This window comes from Schistocerca gregaria, chromosome 5 (assembly GCF_023897955.1).
Source record: "Schistocerca gregaria isolate iqSchGreg1 chromosome 5, iqSchGreg1.2, whole genome shotgun sequence".
Taxonomy (NCBI): Eukaryota; Metazoa; Arthropoda; class Insecta; order Orthoptera; family Acrididae; genus Schistocerca; species Schistocerca gregaria.
Window position 1 is genome coordinate 489,093,504 of NC_064924.1, and position 12,314 is coordinate 489,105,817.

Below are 12,314 nucleotides of genomic sequence, written 5' to 3' on the forward strand. Positions count from 1 at the left end.
TGAAATTAAGCCATAAGCCTCGCACTCAGCAAGACTTGCGACAACGTCTTGGGAATTTTTTCCATTCAGCAGTCTTCCATAAGCGAGGTCAAACAACTGAAAGTGAAAAATCCTTACGGTTCTACAATAACAGAACAGGGCTCATACCTATTCTGTGCATAAACAAGAACATAAGTTGATGAAGCGAGTTTCATTAAACAACGTTTTAAGTGAATAAGTCAGCTTCGATGAAGGAGAAAAATATTTGTTTAAAAAAGTTATGCAAAAAAGGTAATGGAGAAGGTAAACAGGCTCTATTTATTCCATTATAAGTATTTATATGAATATATTTTCTTTACCAAATAAATATCGATTTTTTGAAATGTTATTTCACTTCTCAGTACGTTACCACAAAATTGATCAACAGTATACGCTAAGAAGTTTGCTAACGCCATAATAAAATTTTTCGTTGTTAGTTCATCAATTCCGGCACCAAACTACGACTTTTTGTATCTCGTTTGATAACTCATAACCCCACTTTCACAGTTCCGTACTGGGCTAAGCGAACTGATATGTGACTGTCAAAATACACCTTGACCTGACAGTCAGTGGGAATTGCTCTCAATTTGTTCACAAATCATAGTTCATGACAAAAAGAAATGAAATCGAAATTGTATGAAATTCGTTACTTCTTGCCTATGGAAAAAAAATCAACAGATATGTATTCTCTTCGCAGCCAATGATCTTTGATGACCGCGAATGTTTTGAATTTGAAACATCACTCGATCTTGTAGCTTCTATCATTCGTGAAGCGATTACGTGCATGACGAATGGCTAATATAAAAGTTGCTGTTAAAGTGCGGCCTTTAATAGATCGCGAAAAGAAAGCCGGTGAAAATGTGTGTTGGAAAGTCACGGGCAATAACATCGCTCAAATTGACCCTTCTAATGGCAATGTTTTGCGTGACGGATACACCTTTGGTAAGTGTAATATAAACAGACAAATACTGACTTCGATCCACTGAATTTATAGGTGCAAAATTAGTCATTTTCTAAGTCTTGCACAAGTTGTGCTCGTTTAATAGCAAGCCCTGTCACTGTGGAAATCAGTCTTAGGCCTACCTGTTAATGATTCAGGGTGAGAACTTATTTTAATGTTGTTTCATTAACTAGAGTTAAAAGACAGTAGAATGAGTGGCTGTAAACGGTTATGAATGGAAAATTTCACATTCAAACAGCCCTGAGTGGTCCTATTTGTTTTATTTGCTTAATGTTCAGTTGCAAATGGAATTTTATGGCAATTCTGCTGTTTGTTTAGGATCTTACTGACTGATATAAGCGATTGCTCAAAGGCGTATGTTGTCAGAGTTTTATAGCTGTGTGTACATATTTCACTCCTTCTTGCCTCTTCGCTAGCATTTATGCGTTGTTGAACTCAATAGCGCAACGCAGTAGGATCTTTTGCCACACTAAGAACCTTTACACATACAATTCCCGTTTCACTGATTACTAAGCACGCTGCAGATATCAGTAGTAGTAGTAGTAGTAGTAGTAGTAGTAGTAGTAGTTTGCACTCCCCCCCCCCCCCCCCCCCCCCCCCCCTCCCCAAGTGATTAAGTGCTGCAGCATTCGCAATGAAGTTCCACAGTTAGAAGCACACTTAAAAAGCGGTGGGCCTCAATAGTAGACACACAACCTGAAAATTATCTGCGGTGAATTTTTAGTAATTTTAATTGGATTATTAGGGCATCACAGAAACATCCGATTCCACCAGTCTGCTTGACCCATAACGTCATCAATATGGCGGAATCGGCTACTTTCAGCGTATACAAAATGACAATACACACACGCTAACAAACACAGACACCATAACGTCTCAGTCCAGAAATAAAATGAAATAAACGGGACAGCAGAGGAAAATTGGGGGGTGGCGGGTGTTTGGGCGGGGACAAGCGAAATATACAACAGTAAATCACCACCACACCGTCCCAAAACAAATAATATAAAAAAAATAATTTGCAGCGTTCCACCACACCAACAAACCCGCAGGAATCTGACACTTCCTTGATCTGTATAGCTCAACTGCAGCTACCAGTACCAAATATCAGCACCTACAACGTTAAAAGTGGAATCAGAGATTACCCTTAACCTATAGAGCTCAATTGCAGCTATTGAAACCAAAATTCCAAGACAGACATCAGCATATCATCATCCATCTCAGGATGTAATGATACTGTGAACTTCGCTATCATACCCATACCTAACAAAAAAGCAATAAAAAAATTAGACTTCTTTCTACACAAAAAATACCAAACCAATCAGGCCTAACAGAAATGCCAATCAAATAAAACCTTAATAGCTCACCAAAAAAACTTCCACAAGCCACGTTCCTGCACCAAGAACCTAAACTGAAAACCACATTAGCACGATGACAACTAAAACTCAAATGAGGTCAAGACAACATGTTGATCTCAAGTCCACATCCATTACCAGAGGGCACCATCAGATACAACATGTTATCTACAAAAACAACCACCTCAAAAACTTCGTGCCATTGTGACCTCCCACACCAAAACACCATTACGTCATGGGTCAAAGCAGATGGGTGGATTCAGATGCTCCCATTGACCCACAATATGGAAGTGTTTTCAGTAAGTTATTAAGGGATTTTTTTATTTGTGTTTGGTGTTTTTGTTTGGTCCTCCTGCACTTTCGGCCTCACAATCCCAATTTCACTGCAGATTAAATAATGATCAGTGTCATCAAAGAATCCCCTGAATACACGTGTGTCCCTCACAGCCTTCCTAAATTCCTGATCTGTTATTAGATAGTCAATGACAGATCTGGTTCCCCTGCCTTCCCAAGTATACCGGTGAATGTTCTTATGTTTAAAAAAGGAGTTTGTGATTACTAAGCCCATACTGGCACAGAAATCCAAAAGTTGTTTCCCGTTCCATATCCTCTCCAAATTTACCCATAACCTTTTCATACCCTTCTGTTCGATTTCCAATCCTGGCATTAAAATCCCCCATGAGCAGAACACTGTCCTTGTCCTTTACTCTAACAACTACATCACTGAGTGCCTCATAAAAACTATCCATCTTATCTTGATCTGTCCCTTCACAATGCGAATATACTGACACAATCCTAATTTTCTTGCTAGACACTGTCAAATCTATCCACATCAGTCGTTCGTTTACATACCTTATTGCAACTACACTGGGTTCCATTTCTTTCCTGATGTAAAGCCCTACACCCCATTGTGCTATTCCTGCTTTGACTCCTTACAGGTAGACCTTGTATTCTCCCACTTCCTCTTCTTTCTCACCCCTTACCCGAATGTCACTAACAGCTAAAACGTCCAGCCCCATCTTACTTGCAGCCTCTGCCAGCTCTACCTTCTTCCCTGAGTAGCCCCCATTGATATTAATAGCTCCCCATCTCATTACCATTTGTTTGCCAGGTTGTATCGTAGGAGTCCCTGGTTTGTCAGTTAAAGGTGGGACTCCGCCACCTCCAAAGGTCCGAGGCATTTTGCTCTGTTTGTTGCCAGCATCATATTTAAACTACTGGGGAAGCAGGTTGCTAGCCTTACTTGCCCCGAGTCCCATTGGGTTTTACTCCTAACGGTTGAGGGACTAACTGGTGGATTTGGTAGTCTTTGCCGTATGATCACAAAGGTGACCACGACTCAGAATATGTCGGAGATGCCCAGCCTTCTTCCAAAGTAACTGGTATCCCGACTGTCAGGACCACTTACTTGGCCACTCATACGTTGCCCGTGGTTCATGAACTAGGGCATGACTACAGGAAGCCACACCATGAACCAAGAGGCAAGAGAAAATTGCCGCATGAGAAATGTGAGGAAATCGAAAAAGAAGTGATTGTCGGAAGGACTGACTCAGTATACAGGAAAGTAAAAACAATCTTCATTAAAATTAAAAGTAATGGTGGCAACATCAAGAGTGCAACAGGAATGCCACTGTCAAATACAGAGGAGAGAGTGGATAGGTGGAAAGATTACATTGAAGTTTTCTATGAGTGGGAAGATTTGTCTGATGTGACAGAAGAAGTAACAGGAGTCGATTTAGATGAGGCAGGGATCTAGTATTAGAATCAGAATTTAAGAGAACTTTGGAGTACTTAAGATCAAATAAGGCAGAAGGGGTAGATAACATTCTATCAGAATTGCTGAAATCATTGGGGAAGTGGCAACAAAATGACTATGTTGATTAGTGTGCAGAATGTATGAGTCCATGCTGACATACCATCTGACTTTTGGAAAAATATCATCTGCACAATTCCAAAGACTGCAGAAACTGATGAGCATGAGAATTAGCGCACAATTAGTTTAACAGCTCATGCATCCAAGTTGCTTACAAGAAAGGGACACAGAAGAATGGAAAAGAAAATTGATGATGTGTTAGATTATGATCAGTTTAGCCTTAGGAAAAGTGAAGCCATAAAGGCATCAGAGAAGCAATTTTGACATAGTGGTTGATAATGGAAGCAAGACTAAAGAACAATCAAGACACGTTCATTGTATTTATCAACCTGGAAAAAGCATTCAGAAATTGTAAAATGGTGCAAGACATTCGAAATTCTGACAAAAATAGCGGTAAGATATATGGCGAGACAACTAATATACAAAATGTAAAAGAGCCAAGAGGGGATAATAAGAGTGGACAGCCAAGAACAAAGTGCTCGGATTAGAAAGGGTGTAAGACAGAGACATGTAGTCATTTGTCACTCCTGTTGAATCTGTACAATGAAGAAGCAATGATGGAAATAAAAGGAACTCAAGGTGAAAAGATATCAGTGATAAGATTTACTGATGACATTGGGGCCATTCCGTGCCAAGTAATCTAATATCGAGAAATGTTCCCACATGACCATCATGGATTTTGATGAAATTTTGTATGAACATTCACACATGTTCTCAATGAACACCGGTAAAGTTTGTTTCAGAAATTCAATACTTTCAGCGATACAGTCACTTGTTTAATACCATAGCACAGCTTTCTGTAGTGCACCCTTGAATTTTCAGTAACTTTGAGATATCTCTGTAAGTATTTGCATGAAATAAACGAAACTTGGCCATCTTATACAACTTTTAGAGCTCTTTAAAGCGAAATATTAAGTAAAGGATTTCTGAGCAATTTTCATGTAGATAATTTGAAGCAAAGTTGGGCGAAAAAATAGCTGTTTAAAAAAATGCTAACTTTAGTTTTTTTATATCTCCAAAAGTAATTGTGGGATGTACATGAAGCGTTACACACCATAACTCACCAACACAAGGTCTCAGAATATAAAAGTTCATTCTCCTATTGCTTTCCATTATTTCACAAATATAGGGTAAAGTTGACGATTTTTCAAAAAGTGCTAAAATTGGGTATTTTTAGTCAAATTTTTCAAAAAAGTGTTTTCTCCAAACTCTTCTAAACTATGGTCATTAGAAAGAGCATATTCTAAAGTATCTAGAAAAGTGGATTTGGTTTTGCAATGCAAACATATAAGGCCCTAAAAAATAGCATCATCAAAGAGGCCCACTGGAAGTTTGAACGCATTTCTCTGGCACTCAAATTATACGTGAAACGTTTTATTATGCCTAATAAATGTTTATTAGTGCCTTGAATAATTGAAATAAAAAGATCTGTTAAATAGGCAATGAGACTGTCAGAAAAACTTGAAAACTATGAGAAGTAGCCCTTTTGCTTCTATCGTAAGTGTTCATCTGCATAAAACTCTTCTCATTTGTAACTGTGAATTTTGGTCTTAAAGTTATTAGGGAAACGTGTGAAATTGGTTGGTTAAACATCTAAGAATTTTACACTTAAATGTAGCCTACTACCTTGGTAAATACGTAACCATTAGTTTCACAGAGAAAATTCACAAGATTCACTGTTTATAGAAAATATAATGGCAACAATTACTTTAACAATCAGATTGTTTCATTATTGTGAGCCTTGTTTGAACAATCAGTATTTCAGTGGTGTGTTTGCAGCATAGTGAGTGAGTCCTCTTGACTGAGTGTGGCTTGTTAAGTGATTCGTAACACCATCAAAGTTTGTAATCTAATTTACAAAAATGATTGTGTCTTTTGTAGCATATATCTCTTATTAGATTTTGTCATTGGTATTATACATTGTGTATAATTTCATTCAGTAGCAATTTGTCTGAAATTTAAGCAGATTATAATTTGCACTTAGAGGCCAAATACAGTATTTAGTTACTGGTTAGAGATGGATGCAGAAGGGAACAGCATACCTTCCTGCTTACTTGGGCAAGGAGATAGTGGAACAGTGTCATGTCACTTTCTTTGCCAAAAAAGCTGCTTTGAAATGGTTTACAGATTTTAGTGATAAGGAAAAAGAGTTGTTGGTGAGACGTTCTGAAGCAAAGCTGGACAATACCTCTCAAGTTTGCCTACACCATGAAGACCTGTTATTGACACAATATGAGAGGTTAAAAAAAAAAAAAATGCTTCAATTCCTTTGGGAAGGTGAATCGTAATGTTAAGGCACGAATTCGCACTCTTGATGCTGAAACAGCTAATAAGGCTTCTGATATGTTGAAGAAGCAGCTTGTTAATAACATAAAGCCAGGTCAGAAAATTTGTCCGGGTTGCAGGACTACCTTAAATAAACACTTTGACGAAGCTTTATCAGTTTCATCACATTCTGATGAGGACTATACACCAAAAGAAGAATTAAATAGTAACTTATTGTCTATCGGTATTTCACCCATGAAGAGAACAGTAAGCTACTGAGATAAGCCCCAATAAGTGAAGAAGAAAATTCAAAAGGCGCAAAATGTGATTAAAAACAGAATTGTAAATTCAATGGGAGTAAACCGACAAATTGAAGGTGCTAGTGAAATTAAGGAATGTGGAAACTGTGCCGACTATGCACCTTTGCTGACTGAACTGAAAGCCAAGATGCAGAATGCAATTCATAAAGAACAGATGCAAATTTTAACCTTGGCACCTGTAAGTTGGACAGTCACACAAACAGCAGCTCAGTTCGCCGTGTTCTAAAGAATGGTGAAGAATGCTCTGAAGCTTAAGGCAGAGAAGGGCATTCTGGCTCTTCCCGAAAATAGGCAAAGCAGGAAATTACCAGCAGAAGTTGCTAGTAGAGTACTAAATTTTTTTTGAAGATGAGTGTAGTAGGGTGTGTCCTGGAAAAAAAAAATAGTATTTCAGTTAGACTTTTAGATAGAAAGACATACATGCAGAAAAGATTGTTACTTTGCAATTTATGGGAAATATGTTATCTATAAAAATATAAATGGTCCAGAAATAGGGTTCTCAAAGTTTTGTGAACTTAGACCCAAATGGTGTGTAACAGTAGGATCAGCTGGATTGCATGCAGTTTCCATCTGTGCAATTCACCAAAATGTTAAGCTTATGCTTAGTGGAGCTGGTATATGTGAAAATTATAAGGAGATTCTCAGCAAGGCAGGTAGCAGTTTGAACTCTAAACAGTGCATGCTACCCCCCCTGCGGGTTTGGGGGTTAGAATAGGCCCGCGGTATTCCTGCCTGTCGTAAGAGGCGACTAAAAGGAGTCTCAAACTTTTCGGCCTTACATGATGGTCCCCTGTTAGGTTTGACCTCCATCTCTCAAAATTTTCCGAAGAGCGAGCCTATTGGGGAAGGGCGCCTCACTTGGTGCATTGTGTCCATCTTGCGATCAGACCTTTCGCCAGCTTATACACCGTTGAACTGCAGTCCTGTCCGCTCTCCATCTCTTGGGCATGACTCTGTTTCTGCGTGCAGATTACACCTTGCACTGTGCAGTGCCTCTACTTGCACCGACGGCGACCGTGGACCACATGTTACCTAACATCCAGCACGGTAGCCAGTCCGTTGTGGTGGGGCCGCCATGTACCCTGTTAGTCGTAGCCCCCTGACAACACAGGGATCGCTCTACTGATGCATGCGCCGTTAACTCCCCACATATGCCAAGGAGTAGATGCCTATCCTCCTGGGGTATCGGGACTCCCGGCAACGGCCATCCTGCCAGGTGGCTCTTGCCGTGGCTGGGTGGCGCCCGTGGGGAGGGCCCTTGGTCGGAGTAGGTGGCATCAGGGCGGATGACCCGCAATGAAGTGTGGTACATCGTCTCTCCCTGGTGGCCAGCCGCCAGCAGTCTCTAAGCGTTCTCGGGCTCAGTTTAACGCTCAGAAGTATGATCCGAAAACGTTCCCCTCCCTGGCCACACCGTGGGAGGAACGTAAGTCTCAGGATGGCAGTAGCAGTTATTCGCCCCGCTTCTTAGTTTGTACGAGGGCTGATGGGGAGTCTTTTCTCTCCACAAAGCCTCAGTTCTTCGTCGAGCATTTAGAGGACAAGTTTGGGGAGGTGGAGGGCTTGTCAAAAATGCGCTCTGGGTCAGTCCTGATACAAACGGCATCCTCTGCTCAGTCACGACGGTTACTCGCTTGTGACAAGTAGGGGGATGTTGCCGTTACGATCACACCCCATAAGAGTTTAAATATGGTCCAGGGAGTTATTTACCATAGGGATCTTCTTTTGCAGTCTGATGAAGAGCTGCGCGCCAATTTAGAGCGCCGGGGTGTACTTAGTCCTGCGCGTTCATCGGGGTCCGAAGGAAAATCGGATTGCTACCGATGCCTTCATCTTGTCCTTCGAAGGGGATACATTACCGGAAAAGGTCAAGGTGATGGTCTACTGATGTAACGTTAAGCCGTATATCCCTCCCCCGATGCGGTGCTTTAAGTGCTGGAAGTTCGGCCATATGTCTTCTCGCTGCACTTCCAGCCTCACATGTCGAGATTGCGGACGCCCATCACATCCCAATACTCCATGTGCCCCGCCTCCCATCTGTGTCAACTGCGGGGAGCACCATTCACCTTGCTCGCCAGACTGCCGAATTTTCCAGAAAGAGCGTAAAATCATGGAATACAAGACCCTGGACCGACTAACCTATACTGAGGCCAAGAGGAAATACGACCGACTCCATCCTGTGAGAATGACTTCTTTCTACGCTGCTGCTACAACACCTGTGCTAGCCCCGTCTGTTTCTCCAATTGTGGCCGGATCGACGAATAGTAAAACTCCTCCTGCCCCTTCGCCAGTGGGGGGGCTCTACCCATCGGGTTGCTCCTGTGCCAGCTACCTGAGGAGCAACACCAACCCACCCATCGGGGACGTCCGTCCCCACTTCTAAGCCGGAGAAGTGTCCAACTTCTTCGGCTTCTCATGCTTGCAAGGGGTCCCTTGGGTCCCTCCCTTCCCAGGCTTCCAACAGCGAGAAGGCTGACGACCGACAGTGGCGTAAGTGCCCGCCATCAGCTGGTCGTAGGGCTTCACGATCCTCCTCCGTCCCGGAGACTGAATCAGTGAAGCCCTCCCAGTCGGTGCGACCCAAGGAACGGCGTGAGAAACCCAAGAAGAGCTCTCAGTCCAAGGAACTCGCGGAGGCAGCCATCCCACCGCAATCTTCCGGCTCTGCGTCTGAGTATGCGGTGGAGATTCTGGCGTCCGCTGAGGACCTCGATCTCGCCGGTCCATCAGACTCCATGGAAAGCACTATCACAGGTGCTAAATCGGAGGCAGCAGGTGACCCAGCGGCGTAATCTCCCTTCCCAGTCCTGTCACGCCTTTCTCAGCCATGGACAACACCATCCTCCAGTGGAACTGTAGCGGTTTCTTCCACCATCTAGCTGAGCTCCGCCAACTTATCAGCCTTCACGCTTTCTTCTGCATTGCTCTGCAGGAAACTTGGTTTCCAGCAATGCGAACCCCCACCCTCCGTGGCTATCGAGGTTATTATAAGAAATGGGCAGTTTATTAAAGTGTGTCTGGTGGCGTCTGCCTCTATGTCCTACACACTCTGCACAGTGAGTCTGTCCCTCTCCAAACACCTTTAGAGGCTGTCGCTGTTCGGGTGTGGATGACACAGGCTGTTACCGTCTGCAGTCTTTACCTTCCACCGGACGGTGATATCGCGCAGCATGTCCTGGCTGCTCTGATAGCTCAGTTGCCGCCACCTTTCTTGTTACTGGGCGACTTTAACGCCCATAACCATCTGTGGGGTGGGTTGGTGGCAACAGGTCGAGGCGCCATCGTTGAGCATTTATTGGCGCAGCTCGATGTCTCGATATTAAATGATGATGGCTTCACACACTTCAGTGTGGCGCATGGCACATACTCCGCCATTGACCTTTCGATCTGTAGCCCTAGCCTCTTACCGTCTGTCCAATGGAGAGTGCATGACGACCTTTGTGGTAGTGACCACTTTCCAATCTTTCTGTCACTGCCACAGCGTCAGTCTTCTGGGCGCCCTAGCAGATGGGCTCTGAATAAGGCTGACTGGGACTTGTCCTCCTCCACAGGCCGCTATTGGGCCTCTCTCTACCGATGACATTGATGCAGTGGTTCAATCGGTCACCACCAGCATCGTTACTACTGCCGAATCTGCCATTCCCCGTTCTTCTGGGTCCCTTCGACGGCGGACTGTGCCTTGGTGGTCGCCTGAGATCACTGAAGCGATTAAAGCTCGCCGGCGGGCGCTCCAGCGTTACAAGCGACATCCGTCAATCGAACAACTTATCGCCTTCAAACGGCTGCGTGCTCAAGCCCGCTGCATTATCCGCCAACACAAGCAGGAGTGCTGGAAGCGGTATGTGTCCACCATTGGCCTCCATGTCACTCCATCGCAGGTCTGGGCCAAGATTCGCCGCCTCTATGGCTATCAGACCCCTGTCAGCGTCCCTGCACTCTCACTGAATGGAGCAGTTTTTACTGACTCCGACGTCATTGCAAACCGCTTGGCAGAGCACTTTGCTCTGAATTCCGCTTCTGCCAACTACCCCTTGGGCTTCCGCTCCACTAAAGAGCGGATAGAACGTCGGAGTCTTTTTTTTTCGCACCCACCATCCTGAATTGTACAATGTTCCATTCAGTGAGTGGGAATTCCGCAGTGCCCTCGCCGCTTGTCCTGATACCGCTCCTTGCCCAGATAGCATCCACTCTCAGATGCTGAAACACCTTTCAGTGGACTGCCAGCGACACCTCCTCGACCTTTACAACCGCATTTGGGTTGAGGGTGAGTTTCCGTCGCAATGGCGGGAAAGTGTTGTTGCCCCATTCTGAAACCGGGGAAGAACCCTTTGGAGGTGGACAGCTACCATTCCATTAGCCTCACCAACGTTCTTTGCAAGTTGCTTGAACGGATGGTGAGCCGGCACTTGAATTGGGTCCTGGAGTCTCGGGGCCTTCTGGCTCCGTCTCAGGGTGGGTTCCGTAAAGGCTGCTCCGCCGCCGACAATCTGGTGAGCCTGGAGTCGGCCATCCGTACTGCTTTTGCCCGCCATCAGCATCTGGTCGCTGTCTTTTTCGACATGCGGAAGGCGTATGATACGACATGGCGTAATCACATCCTTTCTACGCTTCATGGATGGAGCCTTCGAGGCCCTCTGCCGATCTATATCCGCAATTTGCTGTCGTATCGTACCATCTGCGTGCACGTCGCGGCCTCATATAGTTCCTCCCAAGTCCAGGAGAACGGTGTGCCACAGGGTTCTGTTCTAAGTGTCTGTCTGTTTTTAATAGCCATTAACGGGCTCGCTGCAGCCATGGGAAATTCTGTCTCCACTTCCCTGTATGCTGACGACTTCTGCCTTTACTACAGCTCTATTGGCATTGCAGCTGCTGAACGTCAGCTACAGGGCGCAATCCGCAAGGCGCAGTCTTGGGCTGTAGTGCATGGTTTTCAGTTTTCGTCAGCCAAGACCTGCGTTATGCATTTCTGCCGGCAACGCACTGTTCACCCGGAGCCGCGGCTTTATCTTGACGGCGAGCATCTTACAGTGGTCGAGTTACATAGGTTTTTGGGGGTGGTTTTTGATGCCCGGTTGACTTGGCTGCCTCATATTCGGCAGCTTAAACAGGCGTGTTGGCGGCATCTAAATGCTCTGCGATGCCTGAGCCACACCAGGTGGGGCGCCGACCGATCTACTCTCCTACGGCTTTACCAGGCGTTGATCCAGTCCCGTCTGGACTATGGGAGTCTGGCTTATGGCTCAGCGTCCCCATATGCGTTGCGGCTGCTGGACCCAATCCTCCACAGCGGGATATGCCTTGCCACTGGTGCCTTCCGGACCAGCCCTGTGGAGAGCATACTTGTGGAGGCAGGTGTCCCTCCATTGCGGTTACAATGCCAACAATTACTGACTGCTTATGCTGCCCATGTTTTCAGCTTGCCCGGGCATCCAAATTATCGTGTCCTGTTCCCGCAGTCAGTCGTCCATCTGCCAGAACGTCGGCCCCGGTCGGGTTGTCCGATCGCCGTACGTGTCAAACAGCTT

At 44.8% G+C, this 12,314-nt stretch overlaps 1 protein-coding gene across 1 annotated transcript in view; it reads left to right on the forward strand.

Moving 5' to 3' along the window:
* The first annotated feature begins 567 nt into the window (after positions 1-567).
* The window catches only part of LOC126272754 (uncharacterized), a 270,151-nt gene continuing 258,404 nt past the window's right edge, over positions 568-12,314 (forward strand). The window contains exon 1 of the mRNA XM_049975859.1: positions 568-960. Within this exon, the coding sequence (XP_049831816.1) occupies positions 810-960 (151 nt within the window). The 5' untranslated portion in view covers positions 568-809. The remainder of the gene's footprint in view (positions 961-12,314) is intronic.